We start from the raw sequence: 26,323 nt of genomic DNA, 5'->3' as shown, positions 1-26,323 counted from the left end.
TGTATCTATAGTGATGAAAAATTATTTTACTAAAATTATATAAAAGAATAATACATTTCAAGTGTGTTTGAAAAAGTTGTCAAAATTAAATTATTTTAATAATTAATTATATGAATAATCAATTATAATTAGGATGACATTTTGTGTAAATAAATTTGCTGAAAAATGATTTCAAGATGTTTAATTTTGTTTAAATATGATAAGTTTAATTTTTTTTTAAAAAGAAATAATCATAAATTTTTAAAATTATAAAAATAATATATTTTTATAAAAATACTTACAAATTTAAACTGTTGTCCTGAATATATAAAAACTTGAAATTATTGTGAGACAGAAAGATGATGAAAATGACCAAATAATTTGTTGTTGTTGTTATCCTGTGATGACGGGTATAACAATAGAGAGAAGAGAGTGAGGTTAGTGTATTTTCCCAAGAAGACATATAGAAAAGTGATATAATCGCTCTGCCTCGCTGTCTCTGTCTTTGACCGAACCCAAAGAAGAGGAAGAAGCCTTAGCAGCTTTCGGCGCTCTTTTTCTTTCCCTTCACCCTCTTCTTTGCTTCCATTTCCTCATATCATATTCATCTCTGTGTCCCTATGACACACTAGTACTTGTTGTTTTGTGTACCCATTATTACCCACACACCCCAAATACAATTAATATCGTAATCCATTATTTTATTATTATTACCTTAAACTAAACAAAGATAAATTATTGTTTTTTTAATGTTGTGTTTTTTATACTAGAGTCATGTACCTTCCTGGTTTCTGCTCTCTATGCAATGAACAAAGCAACTGAAGTAGTTGCTTTTTAGCTTCAAGTTCAACAATCTCTCAACCAACGCATCAGTCAAATCTAGCGGCATATCACAAAGAAAAGAAAAGAATACCCTTTGCTTGTTTTCAGGTAAACTCTATTTTTCTGTTGCATTCTTAATTCTTGTTCTCTCTCTTTCTCTCTCTCTCTCTCTAAAGATCCTTCCTTTTCTTGGTAATTTGAGATGGGTTGGTCTGTTTTTTTTGGCTTAAAAGATCTCTGTAATTGATGTCGCACTTGCATATTCAGATCGAGATGTGGGTGTGTGTGTGATCTTGCATTTGATGTTTGTACCATTTTGGCATGTGTTATCTTTCATGGGTTGATTGGACTTGCATGCTAATGCTTTTAATAGTATTTGAGCTGCTGAGTTTTCTTGCTCAGTGTGAAGGAATTTGTTTATTTCTGTTTAGGTAGGGTGCCTAGTTGACCGATAAGATTAAGAAAATCAAGAAAGGAAAAAAAATGAGAGTATGCCCAAATGAATTCATTACTTTCTTTTTATGGCTAATTGGGGAGTTTTAGCTTGTAAGAGATTTGTTACATTTTGGGGAACCAAAAAAGCACTCGCTAAGACAACGCAAAATAATGGGTCATGTAAATTTCTTTCACAATCCTGGGTATCTTAATTACCTATAACCCTGTCCTCAACAATGAGGTTGCCTGTGAGTTGTATCTGATTGTTGGGCTTAGCCATATTTGGTGAAATTCTGGGTACATTGATGTATACCTTGGACCTTTGTGTCATTCATACTTTGTTCATATGTGATCACTAAATTGTTCCCCAGTTGTGAAAGATTGGAGAATCTCCTTTTTGTCCATTCAAAATAGCATTTTGGGAAAATAACTAATTGAAAATAGTCCTCAACTACAAATGTAATGTGGCAAATTGAGTGGAATATCAACTTATGAAATGACTTAAGATCTTCCTTTGCAGGGATCAGGGGTTCTGTTTGTCTTGTTTTGGCTCCTGACCTTATCCTAGTTTTATTTTGTTAGGTGAAATCAAGTCCATTAATGCATGTACGCATTTGAGAAGGGCATTGAAACACTGATTTCTGGTGGAGCTTGACTAGTCATCTTCTATGCTGTCTTGTGTAACAGAAAATATGGGCTTACTCTGTAGCAGAAATCGTCGTTACAATGATGCTGATGCAGAAGAAAATGCACAGGTCCATAATAGTCAATAAAGTACATACTTTTTATGTTCTTAATCTTGAAGTGTTACATGGCCTTTAATTTTACCAATGGGTGCATTTGCAGGCTGCAGAGATTGAAAGAAGAATTGAGTTAGAAACAAAGGCCGAAAAGCATATTCAGAGACTTCTACTTCTTGGTACCTTTTATTTGGGCAGTTTTGTTATATATCTGTTTTATATTCTTCACTAATACATTTTAAAGTTAAAGTTTTTCAATTTAAGTGACTTATGGAGGCACTTGGAATATAGCATTGTATAAGTGGTGATAATGCTCCCTGGATTTTAAGGAATAGCAAATATTGTTTGTGTGTAGTTTCTGCTGGTGATTGGAGCATTTTCAAAAGCACTTGGTTGCCAGATGTTGATACTATTACTTGTGTATTATTGCCATATTCATTTAATTGAATCATATATGTAATAATATTTTAATTTCTTGTGTGGTTGATTTTGTTATTTTTCTTCTGGACTTGTTTAACTGTGTCAATTTTCCTGTTGTTTAGGAGCTGGAGAGTCAGGGAAGTCCACAATATTTAAGCAGGTAAGAAAATGTATTGTTGTCCATGTTTTTAGCATTGTATATACTTGATAGATTGTTTATATTTTTTTATTTGTCTATAATATGCAGATAAAACTTTTGTTTCAAACTGGCTTTGACGAGGCAGAACTAAAAAGCTACTTACCAGTCATTCATGCTAATGTGTATCAGACAATAAAAGTACGCAATACTTGAAAGGGTGTGTTATTATTTTTTCTCTTTAAAATACAGAGTTTGCAGTGTCCACTGTTTATAGTTTGAAAAAGTTTTTTTGTGAATCGAGTTTCATTGGAGCTAGCTGAGTAAAATGTAATCCTTAATATGCACTTGATGTGATTAAACAGTTACTGCATGATGGATCAAAGGAGTTTGCCCAGAATGATGTTGATTTCACAAAGTATGCTATATCCAATGAAAATAAGGTAGTTTACTGTTTTTCATCTCTATTATTCGCTACTATGGTATGATCAATAATTTTAGGATGCAGTATCTTGTTAAACAATTTTTTAAAATTTTTTTTATGAGGAACTATAATCAATTATACACAGGCTTCTTATTTTTTAGTGGAATTCTGTTTCTTTGTCAAATTATCAAAGAATTTATTAGAAATATAATATAAAACCAGCCATCTGTCTTTACCTAATAGCTTAAGCTTTTGGGATAGTCGGTTCATGAGATGATATCAAAGTCTCTGACGAAATCATCCCCATTCTTCAGATATAAAGTTGAATTTTTGGCACATGGTAGTTGGACCTGTGCATTATCCATACTTCAAGCCCAAATGGCTATTGCATGAGGAGCTGTGTTAAAAATATAATAAAAAACTATTCTCCTGTCTGCATTCAACATCTCAAGCTTTTGGGACAGTTGGTTCATGACAGAATTTTTGTTGAAGTTTAAATGAAGCTTTCTTAATTTTTCTGGCAGGAAATCGGGGAAAAGTTATCAGAAATTGGAGGCAGGCTGGATTACCCATATCTCACCAAGGAACTTGCACAGGAAATTGAGAATCTGTGGAAGGATCCTGCTATTCAGGTGGCTAGATGGCATACTTTGGCTTCTTTTACTTAAATCTTGCTATGTAGTTATCTTCTTGCATCAGTTAGTTAGTATTGTGAACCAGATATTTTACATTCTGTAGGAGACATATGTCCGTGGTAGTGAGCTTCAAATTCCAGATTGTACTGATTATTTCATGGAAAATTTGCAAAGGCTATCTGACACAAATTATGTTCCAACAAAGGTAGCCAAAATCTATCATACTTTTACATGGATTTTAAAGCTAATTAGTAATTTCATTTTTATCTTCCCTTGGTACATTGCGGATCTGATTTATTTCTTTTTGGTTGGTGTGGCTTTTTTTCCTTATATGTTTCAGGTTTGAGGGCCCAATTATTATTATTATTTTTCTTTTCTTGCTTTTGTTGGTGTACCATTTATTAGGCATGGTTCATAACCCTTGACACTTTATTTTATTACCAATAAAAATAAAAATAAAGTGATTTAAAAAGGGCATGAAAAAATTTATATTCTTCTGATTTGAAAAAGATCAAGTGATAAAGTGAAGCACTCTTAATCTTTAAAGTAATTAGTGGTAGTATGTAACTCTGTCCTTATTGGCCTTATTTTGCTTTTGTCCTTAAATGAACTTATGTTTTATTTTGCTTCTTGTTGGTATACTATTTTTGTGATACTATATTCTGCAAAAGTAACCTGGTGCCCATATGACAGACTAAATAGAGGATATATCTTGGAAGAAGTTCAATTAATTTTTATTTTCTCTTTGCAGTCATAGACCCTTAAATTTGAAATGGTTGTATGTTCATGAATGTCATAATTCCTCACTCTGATTCACAACTGCAGGAGGATGTTTTGTATGCAAGAGTGCGTACCACTGGTGTTGTAGAGATTCAGTTCAGGTAAACATGCTGATTGTCTTACTGAAATGATACAAAGAAATGCTTATTACTGTCCTTGTTATTCTAAAGTCAGAATGAAGATATATAGCCTGTTTCTTTTTTGTTTTTTTTTTTCTTGGGGGAGGGGTTAAGTTAAAGGATTCTTGGTAATTGAAAGAGGTAGCCGGAGACAAGAGGCAGATTTGTTGATTAGTCTTGAACAACTGTGTTATTTACGGTAATATCATTTCTCTATATATGAATACAAGACAAGATTAGGATAAGAAATGCATTAGAGAAAGTATGGTAGCATCTGTTGGGGCAAAGATGGTAGAATCGTTTGTAAGATGATTTGGTCATGTAAGAAGAAGACCAATAGAAGCATGGTAAGAAGAGTGGATAACATGGGGATAATATCTTGAGGAAAGCCAATAAAAGCTTTAAATGAAACCATAAAGACAGACTTGGATCTAAATGACTTTTTTTGAAAACTTGTTGAGTAGAATGGCTACATTTGATCCATGTAACTACCCCACTTAGTGGAAAGTGACTTTTTGTTGTTCTCTTTCTCTCTCTATAAATTTCACAATATCCTCCCAAGCGGACATAAACAACTAGATTAGATTTCTGTATTTTCTGAGTACTATTACTTGGAAAATGTCAGAATGATGGACCTTAACTACTTAAGTAATACATAAATTATGGCATTTATTCTCTTCCCTTCTGTTATTGCTGTTTGGTCTTTTAGCTATAGTTGTTAGCAAGAGTAATATAGCTGCCTATGTTAAAGACAAGGAGCTGCCCACAAGATGGAGTTACCTGTAGATATATTTGAGGAAATGGTTGCTCATTAGATCAAGCTGTCCCTAGATAGTTGCCTATCCTAGGTGGAAAAGTCTATTGGTGAGGTGGAACTGCCTTAGATTAGTGTTTTTAGCCAATGATGTATTATTATAATTTGGTCTTAAGAATTGAGTTAATCCTACATTTGAATATGAATAATTTCTTATTATTGAATCTGAATGAGTACAATAAAATAAATAGGCATAAAATATAATCAATCCCTAAAGTTTAGGGATTTAGATAAAACTGACTAAGGAAACTAAACTAGAACTTAGGAGAAGATAAACTAGTATATCTAAACAGAATTATCTTACCACTCTCCCTCAAGCTGGAGCATATATATCATATGCATCTAGCTTGTTACATATATATGTTATCCTAGGACCTCGTAAAGATTTAGTAAAGATATCTGCAAGTTGATTCTTGGAGCAAACTGAGGAGGTCTTGATGATACCGGAGAGAATCTTTTCTCTGATGAAATGGCAGTCAACCTCTATATGCTTTGTTCTCTCATGAAAAACTGGATTAGAGGAGATGTATAAAGCTGACTGGTTATCACAAACTAGTTCCATATGACCAACCTTGCAAAACTGCAACTCTTGAATTAAGAATTTTAGCCACAAGAGCTCACATGTGGTGTGAGCCATAGCACGATATTCTGCTTCTGTACTTGATCGTGCAACAACACTTTGCTTTTTACTCTTCCATGAGACAAGATTACCACCTATGAAGACACAATAGCCTGATGTTGACCGCTTATCACTTGCATCACCTGCCCAATCTGCATCTGAATATCCAACAATGTTTGTATGTCCTCTATCATTGTAAACAAGTCTTTTTCCTGGTGATCTTTTGATGTATCTAAGGATTCGAACAACTGCAAGTCAATGACTCTCACAGGGAGAGTTAAGAAACTGACTTACAACACTGACAGGAAATGATATATCAGGTCTGGTCATGGTGAGATAATTCAATTTTCCCACTAATCTCCGATATCTCCCTGGGTCAGAATAAGGCTCCCCCTGATTAGGCATAAGCTTCACATTAGGATCCATGGGAGTGTCAACTGGCTTATAATCTGTAAGTCCGGTCTCTTCTATAATATCAAGGGCATATTTTCTCTGAGAAATAGCAATACCGGACTTTGACTGAGCGACCTCAATCCCGAGAAAATAATGTAGGGGACCTAAATCCTTAGTGTTAAAGTGTTTAAATAAGTGTTGCTTCAGAGCCTGATGACCTCCTGATCATCACCTGTAATCACAATATCATCTACATAAACAACAAGATAGATAAATCTATGTGTCGATGAGCGTCTAAAGAAGACAGAGTGGTCTGTCTCGCAGCGGATCATTCCAAATTCCTGTATAACTTTGCTAAACCGACCAAACCAAGCACGAGGTGATTGTTTGGGGCCATACAAGGACTTTTGCAATTTACATACAAGACCAGACCCCCCTTGAGCAACAAACCCAGGAGGTTGATCCATATAAATCTCCTCCTCCAAATCACCATGTAAGAAGGCATTTTTGATGTCTAATTGAAACAAAGGCCAATGCCTCATAGCAGCCATAGCTAAGAAGAGACGAACTGAGGCCATCTTCGCAACTGGAGAGAAGGTGTCGCTGTAATCCAAACCATATACTTGCGTGTATCCCTTAGCCACAAGACGAGCTTTCAATCTATCCACCTGTCCATCATGGCCCACTTTAACATTAAATACCCACCGACATCCAACAACAGATTTTTCAGGCGGAGGTGGGACAAGTACCCAAGTGTGGTTGGAGTCTAAAGCTGTCATCTCATCAATCATTGCTTGTCGCCATCCTGGATGGGTTAAGGCCTCCTGTACTGTCTTGGGAATGGTAATAGAGGAAATAGCAGAGACAAAAGCATAATAGGTAGGAGACAAACGATGATATGAAAGAAAGTTATAAATAGGATGAGGATTACAAGTAGAACGACTACCTTTACGAAGAGCAATAGGCAAGTCAACTGAGGTAGGTGGGGCCGGAGTAGGTGAGGAGACTGAAGCAGGAATAGAATCACATGGCTCAATTGAAGAATCATTAGGCGGAACAACAGTATGTGATCGACGCTCATAGGTTATCCCAAATCGGTGTAGAGGATGGTCAGACCCTGGTAGTGCGGGAGGATTTGGTGCCTCTAAAGTAGCAAGTGTGGTAGGAGGCACACTATGATCAAAATGAGGAATAGGCAATACCTGAGAGAGGAGATCTGAGTCAACCAGAGAGACATCTGTGGCAATAAAATATGGTGTATCTTCAAAGAAAATGACATCTGCACTGGTGTAAAATCAATGCGTAGCAGGAGAGTAACAACGGTACCCCTTTTGGACACGGGAGTATCCTAAGAACACATTTGATGGCCCGAGCAGACAATTTAGCATTTCCTGAGAAAAGATCATGGACAAAACAAGTACAGCCAAAGACACGAGGATGAACAGAATAAAGGGGATCCAATGGGTATAATAGGGAATGAGGTACTTGATCATTCAAGACAGACGATGGCATTCGATTTATTAAATACCCTGCAGTGAGGACAGCATCGCCCCACAACTTTGGGGGTGCATTGGCATTCAATAAAAGAGTACGAGCAGTGTCCACAATATGTCTATGTTTTCGCTCAGCTACACCATTTTGTTGAGGTGTATGAGGGCAACTAGATTGATGTAGAATGTCATGGAAAGCCATAAATGATTTGAAGCAATCTGAAAAATATTCTTTAGCATTATCACTTCGTAAAATCCGAATTACTTTGCCAAATTGAGTTTTGATCTCCGAATAGAAACTTAGGAAAATATTGAATAACTCAGAACGATTTTTCATTAAAAATATCCAAGTACATCTAGAAAAATCATCAATAAAGGTGACGTAATACCTATGTCCTAAAAGAGAAGGAATGCGACTAGGACCCCAAACATCAGAATGAATAACATCAAAAGGAGACATAGCTCGACTATTAATACTATTAGGAAAAGAAGCTCTAACATGCTTCCCTAATTGACACGACTCACACTCTAAGGACACCAACCGTGAGAGATGAGGTACCATTTTCTTTAATTTATTCAAGCTTGGATGACCCAGGTGACGATGAATTAAACAGGAGACTCAATAGATGCACATATGGTAGAGGTAGAAGGCTGAAGGTAGTAGAGACCATGTGATTCAGATCCGGCTCTAATCGTCTGTCCCGTACTCCGGTCCTGTATCAAGAAAGAATTAGAAGTGAAGGTTATGACACAGTTTAGTGACCGAGTCAACTTACTTATAGAAATCAAATTAAAGGGACATCCAGGAACTAGTAAAATAGATTTTAATGGTAGTGATGGGAGAGGTGATATTTGGCCAATACCAGTGGCTTGAACTTTTGACCCATCCGCAAGAGTGATATGATGTGGAGTTTTAGGTGATGATAGGTTAGGGAAAAGGGAGACATTACCAGTTAGGTGATCAGAAACACCGGAGTCCAAAACCCAAGGTCCAATAGAAGTAGAATGAGAGAGACAAACTGTAGAATTACCAGTATGAGCAACAATGATGGAAGAGGAGGCCTGTTTAGTTGCCTTCAATTGAAGATACTCTTGGTAATCATTGGTAGATAATGTGATTGGATGATTGCCCTCCGGTTCAATCTTGAGCTCTAGAGCTGAAGTTGGAGATTGAACCACATTAGCTGTCTTGCTCGGAAAGCCATGCAAGGAATAACACCTGTCTCGTGTATGTCCATCTCTCTGACAGTAGGTACAATGGAGGTTTCCTCTACCCCCTTTACCACGACCACGACCTCGACCACGCCCTTGACTTCCACGGTCAGCTGTACTAGAGATAAAAGCAGAGGACTCAGATTCTATGTGAGGATCTGCCTCTGGTGAAGGGACCTGAATCAGTCGATCTATGAGTTCTTCTGCTGTAGGAATGACAGGATTTGTCAAGATTTGATCTCGAACAGATCTATAATCTTTGTGGAGTCCTTGAAGGATAAACACCATAAACATATTATCAAGTTTGTTTAATATTTGTTGAGGATCATCACTAACCAACATTAGCTTGAGCTCATCAATAGTGGATTGAGCACGATTCAAATACGTTGGCAAATTATTATCAACCATACGAAGAGTTGCCAGACCATGAACAGACTCGTATATTCTTTGGATATCATTGGCATAGACATTTCGAGCCTTCTTCCAAATATCATAGCATGTCTTGTACGAACGAAAATGCACCATTAATTTAGGCTCAATGGACTGCCACAATAGAGATACAAGTTGATAATCTGCCCGTTGCCATTCATCTCTCACCTCTTTATCAATTTCGGACGCCCTTTTAGTAAGATGATCATAGAGACCCTGACCTAAAAACTACATTTCAACCGCAGTGGACCAATCCAAATAATTTTTACCATTAAACTTTTCAGATGTAATAGTAGGTGATCCAGAAAAGGCAAAGGAGACCAGCCCCCTTTTGGAAGATTCAATTTTTGGATTCTCCTTAGGAATCTCTGCCATGAAGAGAAAAAGAAGAAAAATAGCAAATAAACAGTCAAGAAACTCCGAGGTAGCACCCAATCAACCACGGAACTCCGAGGTAGCAACCAAACCACCACGGAACCCCGAGACAGCAACCAAACAGCCACGGAACTCCGAGACAGGAACCAAACAACCACGGAACTTCGAGGCAGCAACCAAACGACCATGAAACTCCGAGGCCGCAACCAAACGACCACCAACAGACCACCTAGAGTGTGACCCACAACCTGAAAAGGGTCAAAACGGGAAGAGGGAGGGCCGGCGAGTCCAACGGAGTGAACCGCGTCGCAAACGGAGGCTGGGAGGGTGGCGCGTGAAGCCCACGCGCCGACGAGCTTCTTCAACAATAACCGCGCGTGAGACGGCGGCTGACGGTGGCTCGCGACGGGGAGGCCGATCGGCGACCTCTGAGTGTGCAGGCAGTGTCAACTCCGGCAACCGCGAACAAAACTCGAAAACCCTAGAAACCCTAGATGTTGGCTGCTGGATTAGGGTTCCTGGACCAGAGTGCTCTGGTACCAACTTGAATATGAATAATTTCTTATTATTGAATCTGAATGAGTACAATAAAATAAATAGGCATAAAATATAATCAATCCCTAAAGTTTAGGGATTTAGATAAAACTGACTAAGGAAACTAAACTTGAACTTAGGAGAAGATAAACTAGTATATCTAAACAGAATTATCTTAACACCTACAAAATTGGCTTGTAAGGTGAGGAGTGAGGACTATCCAAGTTTTATAAACTTTACCTAAGCCATATCTCTAATTGATGTGAAACTAAACCGCCTTGATGCTTCAATTAAGGTAGCCCCAAAGGGGCTGCAACTAAGGCAAGCTAGAGGTAACCGCAATAAGGTGGTTTTCCAACAGTTACCATAATAGGATCAAAGTCTAGCAGCAAGAGTTGTCTCTTGTGGTTTTGGCTAACTAGAAAAGAGGTATTGCTAGAGTTTCCTAATTTCTCTTTGAACCCACTATCCTAAAGCTTAAACATTAGGCAAAGACACAAGAATAATTTTATATTACATTTCTAGCATCGCCTCATGCGAGGATCAGTTTGGCTTAAAGCGTACATAATGCAGAAGTTCACCTATGTTGTGATGAAATTCAACTTCATCAAGGTGGCTTTGGTACCATGTCACGAACCAACTATTCCAAAAGTTTAAGCTGTTGGTGAAGACACACAAATGGTTATATTATATATTATGTACATTACATCTTTAAGAGTCTGCTTCTTGGAGATTGAGTGGTCCAAGATTTTCAAACTCAAGATTCAATGTGAATTAATGGAGCTTCCATAGACTTTTTATTATCTAAGACAAAAATAATATTCAAAAATAGTGTTCATCCACAATGTATTCTACATCAAATACACCTAGTCTTCACCTTGAATAACTTGGGATATGCACATACTCCTTTCAATAGTGAATGAGAAACTAAATAGCAGCATTGAAATTGCTAGAACATAACATAAATTTTGGAGTTTGAAACAGAACTCTACTTTTTGTCTCTCCTATAGGTCATGATTCTAAGCTCTCTGTTAGATGAATCATTCCTTTGTAACGTGTTGATGAACATGGGGCTTATTTTGTAGTTGAGCTTTGGTCAATTTGCAGAAAAGGATGTGATTCTTGATTGATTTGTGTGATTGAGGGTTGACAAAGAAAGATTAAGTTTCATGAAAGGTGATATCAATGGATAAATGTAACCAATATATTATAGACGCATTTGACCGCTGTTGAGTCTAACTTACGATGATAAAGACTATGAGAATGGACAAATGTAACACACCAAACACACAACATGGGAGACTCAATAGTAGGGGAGAAGAAGGGAAGAATGACATGTGTTCAACTAGATTAATTCCTTGAAAAACACGAGTAACCTATTAATGAGGTAGGTGGTAGTTAGACAACTTCTCCCCAATAAACATTAGAAATGTCATTTGAAAGAGTAAAGCTTTGACAACCTCATTCTGTTGGGGGTATTGATACTAGTTAGCTCACGATAATACCCTCATCCATAACAAACTTATAAAATTCTAGATTAACATATTCAGAACCATTGTCTGACCAAATTATTTTAATTGACTTACCAAATTGGTTTTTGACAAAACAAAGAAAGTTGATATTTGAAAAATCTCATATTTGTGTTTCACAATGCCTGTTCAAGTCACACAAATACAATCATCAATGAAAGTTACAAACCATCTAATCCTAGAATAAGATTTATTAACAAGTCCCATAAGTTAAAATGGGCAAGATCAAAAGGAACGACCATTTATTATTACTAGGTAAAAAAGATGCATGATGGTGCTTAATACATGACAAATATCACAATTGAAGAACTTAATAGATTCCTTTGAAAACAAATGCGAAAATGTATATTTAAGTAAATTTAACAGACTGTCCAAAATGCTTATGGTGAAGCCAAATTTGTGAAGCAGCCCAAATGTTTGAGATTGCTTGTTGAGTTGAAGACATCTCCTTTATTCTAATACTATCATCAATCTTCTTATGTTGCAAGAAGTAAAACCCACTTGTTTTTAACAACTAAAATTGTCTTTCTTGAGGCAAGGTCTTGAGTGACTCAATGAAAATGGTTACGAAGCAATTCAGGTATTGAGGGAACCTATGTATGAAAATGAGATTATTAGCTAATTTATGGAAATGAAGAACATTGTATAGGGATAGAGATGATTGGAGTTGGATGTTGCCAGATCCAATAATAGGGACATGGTCTTCATTAGCAATTGTAAGTTGCTTCTCAAGTGTTTTGGTGTATGTTATAAAGTTTGTGTGGTTTGTTGCCCAAAAATTAAGAATCCATATGCTTCGAAACAATCTCAAAAGCACAGCAAACAAGAAAAAGTGGTGGAAGTTTATGTAGATCTAGGACACACTGCATGGATTTGGGTGACCCCACCCCCTAGAATTAACTGGGAAGGCTCCAACTAGCCTATCTGGACAGGTTCAACTGGTGCATGGTATCATAGTCAATCATATAGAGTGGCCTACATGCATTAGGAAGAGTGATAACATGCGGGTTGGAGACTTACCTAGAAACTTCCTGTGTCATGGTTGACCTGATCATTGGGTTTGGAAGGCGACAGTGGCAAAGAGGGTGACGATAATAGCCGGCAAGAGTGGAGCAATGGAAACAACACTCCCAAGATCAGGGTCTCTAATACCAAGTTTAAATGAAATGATTTTGTATTAATTGTATATTTTGTACGTTCATTAATTTCCTTTATAGGGTAAATGGCTATGTATAAAAAAGGAAATAACAATAATAAGGAAACAGAGAAACAAACACCATTTTTTTGACCTGCTAAATATCTATGATATTCACAACACTCTCTAGAAATGATTTGTAATGTAAGTTAACTAGATCTTTGTACCTGGATGGCAAACTTCTATGGTTCTAAGTTGAATTTATGAGTTAGAAGTTTGACAACAAAGGAATGGTTGAGCTTTGCTTTTTTTTTTACATGATGTGTTTCAATGGTTTATGATTTGCTACTGTTGAGTTTTTCTTCTCTTCTTAGTGATGACTTCTTGTTAAAATAGGTTGTAGTTTCTTCTCTTCTGTCTGGTTGTTTGGATCTATCTTAAGTTTCCAGTGAAGGTTATTGAGTTTTGTATTGAATTGAAGGTTCTATTGTTCACGGGAACATGAATACCCTACATTCGTTGACATGAGGGGTTGGTGTTCTTTAAGGTTTAGCTTCATGGCTAGTGTTAAGAAATATTATAATATTTGCAGTTATCTAAACTATCTTGATATGTATAGGTTTTAGATTATTGTTAGTGAGCTTCGAGCTGTACTAGTAGTGCTAGTATTCAACCTAATTCTTAGTCTTAATATAAGTATTAAGTTAAGATGATGTATAACATTAATTATATTTTCAATCTATTACTTTTAGCTGTTGCAACTAACTCTCATTTCTTTCCTAATCCCAAACCTCTAATCTTTTAACAATTGTCATTCTTGCATTGTCCTCACATTTAATTGCTGTAATTGGTCTTCATTGTTTATGATTCTATGTTATTCTTTTATTGTTATCCTGACTACATGATAAATAGTTAAAAGCAATAAAGAATTGGTTGCATTACTTTTTTTCTAAATGATATTTGTCATGCTTGTCGTAGTTGTATGTGAGTGATTGACTTTGATATCAAGCCACCTTTTTTTATTGTGCTCTTGTTACTTGATATGTCTATTGTCACTTTACGTTTTTCTTGATCATGAATATAGAGTTGAACTACTCAACATATATTGGTTTGTCTTTGCTATTTTGACAGCCCTGTTGGGGAAAATAAGAAAAGTGGTGAAGTCTATAGACTCTTTGATGTTGGCGGACAGAGAAATGAGAGGAGGAAATGGATCCATTTGTTTGAAGGAGTGTCGGCTGTAATATTCTGTGCTGCAATTAGCGAGTATGGTCTACTATTTGACTCTATTTTAATATGATGTTAAGTCTCAAATACGTTTATGAAGTTTTTGCATATAGATGTGCTTTGATTTTATTTCATACCAAATCAAAAGTTTAAACATACAATGTCTAGTTGAAGTTTTTGTTTGAGGGGGGGCAGGAAGATGGATCATATATTGTTAGATACTATTGGATATTATTACTTTCTGTTTTTCACTTCTTCAGCAGTTAATTTTATACAGGTTTTACTCAAAAGTGAAGGTTGAGCTCCTTGTAGTCTTGCCGCTGTGTATGTTTAGTTTAGTTACTAATAATAATGAAAATGTTGGAATACATAAATATTGTTGTGCTAGGACATTTGAGTGGATTAATTAACTCTTGTATCCTTTCAATGTTGCTGGCAAGAGAGCGTCATAATTATAAAATGTTCGAAGCTAAAATTGTATTGAATCACACTTGCCTTCAGGTATGATCAAACACTTTTTGAGGATGAAAACAGAAACAGAATGATGGAGACTAAGGAACTTTTCGAGTGGGTCCTGAAGCAACCGTGTTTTGAGGTTTATTTTTTATAGTCTTTATTAACTTTAACTTCGACTACAATTATGTGAAAAATTCTTATGTCAGCTTTTTCTTTCTCTGGTTCTGTTATAAGATACCTGCTTCTGAAAGCTTTATATTTTTCACAGTTAAGATTTCTTCTCATCTCAGAAAATAATAATGTCCTTCTCTTTTCCATACACAGAAAACATCCTTCATGTTATTCTTAAACAAGTTTGACATATTTGAGAAGAAGATCCTGAAAGTAAGAACCATCTTAATATTGTACATTTTATCCTTGCTAAAGAGGTTATCATAATTTCAGTCTAATGTATTTTCATTGTGCAGGTTCCACTTAATGTATGTGAGTGGTTCAAAGATTACCAACCGGTTTCAACAGGGAAACAAGAGATTGAGCATGCATATGAGTAAGCAACTTCTTTATATTGCTGAGACATATAATAGAATAAAGGACCCTGCTGAAGGGAAAAATAGTTGATCCTGGCCAATAGAGGCCTTCCAAATTCAGACATATTCTTGCTTTGTTCTATATAACTGTTTCTATTTGCATAACAAGCCAGAAGAATCTTGGTTGTGTTCCCATCAGAAAACATATGTTGATGCATGTTTATAACATAGTAAGCAAGTTTGATTTGAGAAATTTGTATAGGAACATTGAAAACAACTTTTTATTGTTTTCATTAATTCTTATACAAACTTTTGAAAAGAGGAAAGAAAATTGAAAATAAGGTGACATTTTTAAATAAATGTAAAATTAACATGTAAAAACTGAATGTCTTTTCAATCCAAATGATCCGTCCATTACTATAAAGTTGAAATTCCAAGTACTTGATTGATTTCTCATAACCAACACAATTAATTCACTTGGATAATCTATTTTTCATTTTTCAGGTTTGTAAAGAAAAAATTTGAGGAATCATATTTCCAGAGCACTGCACCGGATCGCGTAGACCGAGTCTTTAAGATCTACCGGACCACTGCTCTTGATCAGAAGGTAGTGAAGAAGACTTTCAAGCTTGTTGATGAGACATTGAGGCGAAGAAATCTCTTAGAGGCTGGCATGTTATGAACCATATGTTATAAAAGGGATAACAATATTTTTACATTGAAGAGGTGATCAGATTTTGGGTATACTGGGGGTCAGGTATACTACTACTACATATTAAATCGATTTGTTGATTTTTATTTCAAGTTAAATCTTGTTGAATGAGTGGGTGGAGAAGAAGACCCTCTCTTGTGGTTAATCTCCACATCCATCTTCAAAGGGCAAATTTGTTACTCAAGTTTCGAGATTTCATATCATGATTTGTGATAATGTTTTTATAGATTGAAAGTCACTAATCATATGATATATTTCATATTTCATGTTAGTGATTATATTTTGTCTCAGTGGTGCTGTGTTGGTGTGCATGCACACGTGTAAATAATTTGGAGACGTGCCATGTGTCATATGCATGCTTTGTTCTGAATTCAAACCTATATTCATTTGCTTTGAATACTGATACTAGAGTGTTTTTAACATATTATTTACATGTACACGTTTTGTTTTGGAATCATTACCGTTGGCTATTATGGACTTGTGCTTCCGTGCTGAACTTTTGTTTCCTAATACAAACGGAAATGGTTTATGATGGGAAGAAGTCTATTTCATTTTATCTTAAAATGCAATTTTTTTTCTTCCTTTTTTAGGGGTATGTTATGGAATCCAAATAAGTATTCGCTTCATACTTTTATAACTTCTTTCGTTGTATAAGAGAAAAATATAAGTTTCCAAATAAGTATTATTTTAATTTTTAATATAATATTAATTATTGTTTTTCATTTATAAAATTATTATTGGTATTGCATTGTTTACAACATAGAAAATGAATGAAATTTTGTAAAATTATTATCTTTTATCTATTTATTAATTACTAGTCTTAACTTGAAAAAAATATTAATTGGCATATGAACAAGGTTCAGAGTGATTTTTTTTCTTCTAAAAATGTGCTTATCATCTTAGTCTTTTTTTTACTTCCTTTTAATCAGTACATTCTAATTTATTATATATATATATAAAAAAAGGATGTTCATCATCTTAATCTTTTAACTAGTACATTTAAATTAAATGTATAAGAACTATTAGCATGTTTAGTGGTGGGGTTAGAATAGTATATGAAAGGTTTTAGGTTTCAACTGTTATAAGAAAATGTTATATTTTTCTAAATACCAACAAATATATTAATGTAATGTTTAAGATTTAGGATTTAAGGTTTTGATTAGTTTGGTTTGAATTGGATTTGTAAAAAAAAAAAAAAATTGATTTAAACAAAACCAAAATTTAGTTTGGATTAATCGATCTTCTTGAAAAAATATTTTATTTTTTAAAACATAATATATACATTATTTCATCCTAAGACTTAATAAAATTTTATTATTAAAAGAGTGTAAATAACATTCAAGTATAAGCAAAAAAAAGTAATGTAAAAAATATGAAATTAAAATAGTTAAACAAAGTATAATATAACACTCTAATATTTGAAATTAAAGTATTTTAATATTTTAAATTAAGTGTTGAATAATTAATAAAATAATAATATTATAAAATATATTAATATTATAAAAGAACTATTGCAATTCGGTCAAATTGTTAGTGTAGTATAGTATTATTAATAAAATCGTAATATTATAAAATAATATTAAGATATTAATTATAATAATTAAAATAATAATAATAATAATTTTAATTATTTTGATTCTCAAATCATTAAATCTGTAAAATACAAATATGTGATCTGAATAAATTAAAATAAGATTTATTTGATTTTGTTCAAATTTAATTCAATTAAGAAAAAATCAAACAAATTTAATTAATTTAATTTAAATTATTAATTTTATCATATCATCCAAACCAACGAACACACTAATGAATATAAATATGGTAATAAATTATATAATTACATGAATATAATATTATAGATTTACTTGATTTTATTCAAATTTGATTTGATTATTAAAAACAAACAAAATTAATTTAATTTAAATTGTTGATTTTATCATATCATTCAAATCTAATAAATAATATAGTTATAAATTACTATGATCTATTCTTACATGAATGATATATATAATGGGTTGGTATCATCTATTTTTACTATAGAAAACATTATTTATCAATCTTATAAAAAAATTTCCTAATGGATCACCTATTTTGTTCAAGTAAACCCACTTATAATTATTCTCTCCCAATTTAAAATTTTCAAAACAGAAATTAGATATAAGTCACATCTGTCTAATTAAAGAAAAAAAAAAGCACAATAAGTATTTCCAGAAAGTATCTAGAAAGAAGCAAGTACCAACCGACCTCAACCGACGCCGTTAATAGACCATTCACTTCACGTGATTGAAAAAGATTCCAAAGGTCATAAACGTCATTCACGCGTTCTCATAGCCCAAAACGGTGGGGTCATTCAACCTCCTGAACACTAAAACGCAGGCGGCGCGACCCAAAACACTTTTCCACTTTTCCAGTTTTCCAAATTTGCCCACAAAGTATTGCTTTGAATCCCCCTTGACTTCTTCTATTTCCCTGTCCAAACTCCAAAGCATATTCTCCAATTCCCTTTTCCTTTCTTTCTCAATTCTCACCTTTCCATCGCAACGACAACGCCAAAAGCCCAATCGCATCGCAATAAATCCTTGGACCCGAAACCAAACAAGACCTTACTCGTTCTCTTCTTCTCCCTTCCGCTTTCTCATTCCCTCGTTTTCCTTTCGCTCGAAGCTGAAACAAAGGAAAAACCACCGATCGCGTGATGAGTAACGATTGGATTTGGCTACCGTCGCTGTATTCCGATCCCGACGCCTTCTCCTATTTGGATCCCTTCGTGCACCGCACTTTCGCCGGCTCGCACTTCCTGCATTCGCTCCTGGACAATTCCAGAAGCTTCGCGCTCGAGGAGGCGTTCGGACACGTGTCGCGATTCGCCGGCGCGTTGCTCATGTGGCTCTCGCGCGCGTCCGGTTCCAATGTCGCGCGCTCCTTGCGCGGTTCTCCTCCTCCTCCTACTACTTCGTTTGGTACCGTGCAGCTTAAGGCTGTGTCGTCGAATGTGCGCGTGTTCGGGTTTCCGGTAGGGCCGAAGAGGAAGTCGCGTTCGCCTCTGCGGTTGGGGAAGATTTCGAGTTTGGCGGTGCGGGTGATTTGGAGAGAGGTCGAGAGGTTTAAGTCGTTTCCCGTTCTGTCGCTCGCTGCTGCGTTGGTGCCGCCGTTTCAAAACTTGTATGTCGCACTTGGAAACTAAGATGTTGATTTCATTGAGTTTTTTGGGATATTTTTTTATGTCTAATGATGAGAAAGGTCGGTTGAATTGAATAGAATATAATGGAGTAAAATTAGAAACTAACTAGGATGCACTGACGCGAATCCAATCACACATTGTTGGAAGCTTGATAACTTTTAGAGTAATTGCATTAAAAGTTATTCCTCAATGATTTCTGATTAGTTGATGTCTTGATGATGGTGATTGTGCATGAAAATTAAACTCAAGTAATATATCATTGGTGTTGAGTTCGAGCAGTTGTATTAATTATTCAGATGGAGAGTTTTGTTATCTATAATGTTTTACTCGGCTTGAACAAGATTGTCTCTAATGGTGGATGTCTATAGTTTATACAAAAAATAATATATGCATATCCCTAAAATGGGGAGAGAAAAATAAGAGTGTTGGAGGAATGGAAAGTAAAAGAGTCTATCATGTTCCATTGTGTTCCTTTCAACTTTGAGAATTTTGAAACATGGTAATTGGTGGGGTGACATTCCATTTGCATTCCCTTACATTTTGTCTTTTTTCACCAATTTAAGCCTTGATTTGGTTTTTATGTCATTTTCTGATTTTGGGACATTTAAGTAATTTTTTTTATTATTATTAATTTTACATATAGGTCATCAAATGTACTAGGTAGCCCGTTGCAGAATCCTGATGTGAAAATGTATGGAGCCATTGACCAAATGTCTAAGGAGGTTGAAGGCCAAGGATGTCCGTTCCTATCGTTTATCGAGTTGAGCCAGACAAAACCTGCGGTGGAGCCTAAAACTGGCATTGAATTTCCTTTGGTTCTAGACAATATATTTGCTGGGGAGAAAAGTTACGGATTCAACTTTGAGGTTAATATTCTGTTTGCAAAATTATTTTCTGTTTTATTTGGCCTTCTGCTCTTTGTATGCTTGATTCCTGTGCTCCATGCAACTGTTTTTAAGTTTTATTTAAGATTCTGTTGCCAGATTCTTCGCATTATTGATGTCATGTAGTTAAAGCTTGTTGTCAAATACATAGTTGATTAGAAATTTAGCTAACTAGTTTGCTGGCGTGAGTTACCATGGAGCAAGAAGATGTACACATATATAGAGAATATAGTTTCTACTGGGTGGTAGAAAGAACAGTTGAGGCAACCAATGGAAATGTTTGGTAGGATAGCTTAGGAGCCTAAAATTTGAAGATCCATGTCTATGGAATAGTAATGAGCACCAAATTTTTGTAGTGAAGAACCGAAGATTCCAATGTTTTGTGGAAGGTTGTTCCTGAAAATACTTATAAGAGGGAATGACATGAAGAAAGTAGAAGATTTAAATAAAGGTTTGAGGGACAGGGTCCAAAGTGGCCATGGCTTTCTTCTTGGTGTTGGGTTGTTAAGTGTGTGTTTACAGTTTAGAAGGGGTATGTATATATAAGAGGATTATAATGGCCAAGGTGGTGCCTTCCAAGTCTATTTGTTTAGGCTTCTTAACCTGGCATGGTTGGGAGTTGTATTTGCAAGATGCAAATGCAAGTCCTTTGCTAAGTATAGGGGCATTAAGTTTGGATAAAATTATTCTTCTCTTATTTTTCAAGCCTAAGGGTACATATACCCGACACCCAACAAGGACCACTTATAAAGATGCTAAAGACTTAGTGGAGTTGCTCCTCTCCTAAAAAGTCTTCCATCCCACATGATAGCACATTTCCTGGAGAAATTCTAGAGGCATTGTCCAACACCTTATGCACCTTCATTGTCAAGGTTCTTTTGTGTGTCAGTGCTTCTTGCGTGAATGTAATTGTGTTGAAGCATCTTTGAATTGTGTAGAGGCACTCATTTTGTAAATTCTTGTAGAAATAGCTAGCAGTACTGGATAAGTGGTGGATAGGAGAAAAATTCAGGGAAGAAAGATGAGAGAAGAAAATAAAATTCAATGAAGGAGGAAAGTGTTTACGATGGAGGGCACAAAGTGACCTATATTCAAGTAGAGAAATAACTAATCATTTAACTTAATCACCATCATCTAACTAACCAAACTCAACCAACGAGCCATGTGATAGTACCTCCCAGCTGGAGGATGTGTTTCTAGCATTGCAACTTTGGATGAACAATACATACATATATACATACATATATATATATATATATATATATATATATATATATATATATATTAATAAAACAAAAAACACTAACTGCAAAATACAACTATTTATGCTGTAATCGGAATTGGTTAACCAGAGAGAAAATCTAAAATTTAATGGTGATTTTTTTTGTATTAATTGAAGTTCATAACTTCAAAAAGTCTTAGACCTTTCTTTAGGGTATTCCTGTATCTCAATGGTTTACTTCCCAAGCAAAATGAATCATGCTAGAATTAACGTAAGTGAAAAAGAACTGAGTTTTAATTTGAAATGAGTTTCACACTAGGGTTATTGTTAGAGTTATCACTGGTCACCAATCAGTTGACATTTGGACTCCGTGGGACACCAATCAGATCATATTGTGATGCTAAACAATCCCAAAAGCAATTAATGATTCAGAAAAAAGGATAAAAATTGAACTAGAATTTTGAGAATTATTAAAATTGATTTGATGGAAGAGTCTGAGGGAAAATGAAGGGAAAATTTGGATACATATTTTGAGGAAATAAAAAATGTAGAAAGTAGAAAAGAAAATGATGAAGATGACACCGCTATACTTCCATGTTGGAAAACATGGTTGCTGAGAGAGAGAATTGTGAGAAGAAACTGAAATTTAGCTTACGACTTATTATTATGGTAATAACTGGCTACCAACCAACTAATTTCCAGTTAGTCAAACTCAACCACGAACCATATGTGGTGACTTATGGATGGGACAGGTAATTGGGTGCATGAGAAGTGTAAAATTATTTCTTAATTCCTTGCATTATTTGTAGTGATCCATGAATCATCAGTTGTGTGATCTGGTAACTTGTATTAGTTTCCACTTTCCGATTCCCTTTGAATTGAATTTATGAGCCTATATTACCTCATGATTTGTTTGAGATGCCATATTTACCTTATGTTTTTACATAAACTGATTAATTAAATCTGCTTCAGGTCCTGGTTGGAACAGGATCCCGAACCATGACAATTGTTAAAATCAAGTCACTGAAGGTCTATGCTTTTGGATTTTGTAAGTTTTCTTGTTTACTGAATTATTTTCTCTTTTGGAAGAGAGCAAGAATCGTTGTTGATGCTTCTTGTGTAATACTATTAGCAAAAGTGCCCATTTATCGAGTCACTCCTTTTTCAGATGCCCATATAGAATCATTATTAACAATTTATTGATCTTTAACAGATGTTCATCCATTCTCTCTCTGTGAGAAATTGGGGCCAAAATACGCATCAATTTCTGCCGATGAACTGAATAACCGTGATGACTTCTACAAGGATCTTCTCAGGTCTCAAACACTTTTTTTAATAAATCTGTAAAATTTTGAGGGAAAGATTTCTGGTATTGGTGATGACAATTAATCACATTGATTATTATAAAGTACATGTGAAAGTTGGTGGAGTTCTACGGAACATTATAAGTAATTAAGGGTGGAAGAGGTACTTTGTGCATTTATGTATTTTGTTTAAAAAATAAAAATAGAAATAATAGAGGTTAAATAATAGTGGGTGGTTTATTTATATATAAGTAGTCACCCACTCCAGTGGAGCAGTTTTTTAAGAGTGAAGTGCGTAGGTTCAGTTGAGAGGTAATTGTTATGTGTAAAATTATTAATCAAGAGTATAATTTTCCAGAAAAATTGGAGACCAAAAAAGTAGTTAATAAAAAAGGTATTCCTTTTATATATATAATAATATAATGATAATGATAATGACGATATGATATGATATGATATGATATGATATGATATATATATATATATATATATATATATATATATATATATATATATATTATATGGTATAGATATAAAAGTCTAAGTCGAGTTAATCAATTGGATATCCTCCAGCTGGATTTGGATAAATATTATTTACTTCTGAGCTTTTCAAACTTAAATAAGCAGTTTGATTGATTTGATGTTTATGGTATTTAATCTTAATTTTGATGGAATTGTTGTGCTTTCTACCATTGCAGGGAGGATATCAATATGACTGTCAGGCTTGTTGTAAATTGCAGGGGTATGAAAATTAACAGCGTGAAAGAGTAAGTAATAATTTTATTTTTTTAAGTTGTGCAATTTTTAAATTATATATTTTTTAACAATTTGATTTGGCATTCGTTTAATTCTTTTAGAAGATATCTTATCCTCTCCTACTTGTTCTTTATTCCTTTTGTGTCTGATAAACTTTATTTTTTTTCCTGTTAAAATATAGTTAGTCTTACGTGCTGTTTTGTCTTCAAACAATATTTTAGCATGTTTCTTAAGTCAAAATAATTGTGCTCAGTTTTGCATCTTGCGATTTTACAAATCTGGATGTACTAATATTGAGAAGTTTTTATTTATCCCACCAAGATTTTGCTGAACTTTGTTTGAATTAGAACATGATTTAGATTTTTGAGTGATTTTTGGAACAATTGGATGAAATTTATAAAAGAGCCGGTCTGATGCTCATCTAATGCAGTCTTGCTGGTGCTGCCTCTAATAAAGATATTAGGCATATAACTGATTATAATTATAAAATTATAATGGCAAAGCAACAGGCAACTGATTTTGTTTTATTTTGGTATTCTTGGTTGCAGTGCTTTTGAAAAATCACTACGAGCTAGATTAGTAAAGGTACTCTGCCTCCTTGAAAATGATTTTTTGGTACTTCTACATTGAATTAGTTCTAATTTTATTTCTAACATCCGTGAACCTCAAATTTGGTCAGACAAATCCATCCACGGACTTTGATTGCCTAAGGACATTTGGTTCATTCTTCACGGAGAATATCTCCATACCTTTGGTAAATAATTTATCAATGTTTTTTTTATGCTATACTAAAATCATTAATGGTGTCAGAGTTACATTAGATGTATTGCAATGTTGCAGGGTACAGTAATTGAGTTCAAACGAACAGTTGATGGACGTCTGATCACTAATAGTGAGTAATATTTGTCAACACGCATTAGACCTTTGATACCATGTTTATGCTGTTTGCCTTGGGGTAGACGGGATTAAACTCATTCTTTTTGTCTGTCTTCTCTCTGATGTTTGAACTGAGTTTTCGTTTTACCTGTACAGTTAGTGGCAATCAGATAGGAAGTGTCCACAGCAAAGATTTGTGTCGTAAGTCATGTTCAAACATATGTGCTTGCATTGCACCTACTCGAGTTTCTGTATTTGTTTTGTCTAGACTCTAGAGTATGAAACTGAACTCATGACCTAAAGTTTTAACTTGCAGGGGCTTTCTTTGACATGTACATTGGAGATCTCCCCGTGTGCGAACAAACTAAAAAAGACATCGGCATGAACGTTGCGAATATTATTAGGAGGTGCTAAACTGATTCATTTTCTATCCAGTTGTCCTACTTTTAAAATGGACAATTGGACACGGGTGGCATGGCATATACCCTAACTTATAGTAGAATCATTGGTTTCGTGAAATTGATTTAAACCTGCATTCAAAATCATATGCAGGCATTACTTTTCACGGTTTGCCTTTTGAATCATAGAAGTCTTTAGGATACCTTAAATTGAAATGTCATAGAGCAAAGTACGATAGTACAAGTGGTTTGTCACTCATTTGTGTTCCTTAACCAAAGATCGATATTCAATCACTGGCCTGGACAGGGAATTGCAATTGAGATTACCACTTTATATATATAGAAGTCGAATCCGTGAAAAGGAGTTACAGAAAATTGGAATTCTTATTTTTTATATCATTATATTCATCTTCTTAATGTCCGTATCCCTCTTGTTAGATGTATACTTATATTTTAAATAATGAAAGGAAAAAAAAATGCAGATAAAAATGTTTGTGCCTGTTTGCTCAAGCAAATAAGTATATGCTACCTTTATATTCAGTATAGTAATGCATTCAACTAGCTTTATACAATCGGGAAAAGCTATACAGAGTATCCATTATATTCTTTTGACTTTGCAGCATTTCTGTATGAGATCGCTTTAATTTCGATCATTGGAATGCGTAATACAAGGTTGAATTTATGCGGTAATATTTCTCTTGCAATATTGTTACGGTGCAACGGCTAGGTCATTGAGATCCCTCGATCATTCTTATGCAAAGTGTACATGACCATTTAGGTAATTACCTGAGATGGTTCCCGAAGCGAACAAGGTAGGGGAAATTTCTACGGCTGACAAGGTATGTAATTTCCCTTGCATCAGTAAAATTTTCATCTCAAAATTCGTTGTTTTCATATCAACTAGATTTGTTAGGTGGAGTAAATCACCATTCTCGGACTTTGTAAGATTTAAATTAAAAATTCCTAACTCATAAAAATTCATTTTAGTTCCGTTAGCTTACTAAAACTGTTTATCACATTAGTCCCTGCAAGTTAAACGGCAAATCTGTCAAGCAGGAAATACCAAATGATGTCATTTTTCAGTTGGGAGAAAAATTAAACAATTATTTAAACTTGGTTAATGAAGTATAGATCTATAAAGCAAAGAAGAAAATAACTCACTTAACCCTAAGGCCTAAACCTTTGGTTGACCCTGATTTGATCATTGCGGTGTTTCTTCCATCATTTATTCAAGTTTACGTCGAACTTCTTGGTGGAGAGAGGTACAAAACCTTGTGTGTTTTGAATGACGTTTTTAGCGCACGTAACCTCGTTAAAAGGAAAAAAAAATGGTAAACTTGCCTGTGAATGGGACTAAGTGGACGCATTGCTCGAATATATATGATATTGATATGCTTGATGTTGTTAGTATATTAAATATCTGTAAAGATTTTGGACACCATTATGTATGAAATTTTTATGTTTATTGCTTGGGATCAAGGAGTAAATGCGGAATCAAGATAATCAAGGTTTTTTTTTTTTTTCAAATAAACAAGGAGTTATTAGAAGTGAAGCCAATTTTTTTACAGTGAAGTCATAAGCTAAAAGCCTAATTAACATATATAAATATATATATATATACAGAGAGAGAAAGAGAAATATTATAGTACCTACATTATTCGAGAGGGTACCGATAATTATAATTTTATTTTATATTTTATATTAATAATTTATTTAAATATTATTTATGATATTTTATTTTTTTAATTTTTAAATTATTT

The 26,323-nt window shown here is 34.4% G+C and overlaps 2 protein-coding genes across 6 annotated transcripts; both read left to right on the top strand.

The window, feature by feature from the left end:
• The first annotated feature begins 420 nt into the window (after positions 1–420).
• Positions 421–16,232, top strand: LOC109805973 (G protein alpha subunit 1). 5 transcript variants are annotated; one of them, XM_083062985.1, is made up of 15 exons: positions 421–667; positions 750–909; positions 1,819–1,991; positions 2,083–2,155; positions 2,519–2,556; positions 2,644–2,733; positions 2,898–2,975; positions 3,481–3,588; positions 3,695–3,796; positions 4,417–4,472; positions 14,152–14,286; positions 14,749–14,842; positions 15,028–15,087; positions 15,171–15,250; positions 15,735–16,232. In XM_083062985.1, the coding sequence occupies exons 3-15, from the start codon at positions 1,905–1,907 to the stop codon at positions 15,910–15,912; spliced, it is 1,179 nt and encodes a 392-aa protein (XP_082919111.1). In that variant the 5' UTR covers positions 421–667; positions 750–909; positions 1,819–1,904; the 3' UTR covers positions 15,913–16,232. The 5 variants fall into 5 exon arrangements, with proteins under 5 accessions (XP_082919111.1, XP_020223878.1, XP_020223874.1 ...); XM_020368289.3 differs by having other exon boundaries at positions 421–909; positions 1,924–1,991; XM_020368285.3 differs by having other exon boundaries at positions 421–909.
• Positions 16,233–18,383: 2,151 nt separating this feature from the next.
• FAP2 (Chalcone-flavanone isomerase family protein) lies at positions 18,384–24,984 on the top strand. Its single transcript, XM_020368333.3, has 10 exons — positions 18,384–19,104; positions 19,767–19,989; positions 22,202–22,277; positions 22,443–22,545; positions 23,232–23,300; positions 23,838–23,874; positions 23,969–24,043; positions 24,130–24,181; positions 24,322–24,366; positions 24,482–24,984. Exons 1-10 carry the CDS (start codon positions 18,638–18,640, stop codon positions 24,577–24,579), a joined length of 1,245 nt encoding a protein of 414 aa, XP_020223922.1. The 5' UTR covers positions 18,384–18,637; the 3' UTR covers positions 24,580–24,984.
• Positions 24,985–26,323: the final 1,339 nt, after the last annotated feature.

This window comes from Cajanus cajan, chromosome 9 (genome assembly GCF_000230855.2).
Source record: "Cajanus cajan strain Asha chromosome 9, NIPB_CcT2T_4, whole genome shotgun sequence".
Taxonomy (NCBI): Eukaryota; Viridiplantae; Streptophyta; class Magnoliopsida; order Fabales; family Fabaceae; genus Cajanus; species Cajanus cajan.
Note: the sequence above shows the minus strand (reverse complement) of the source record. Positions and strands in the feature narration are given on the sequence as shown.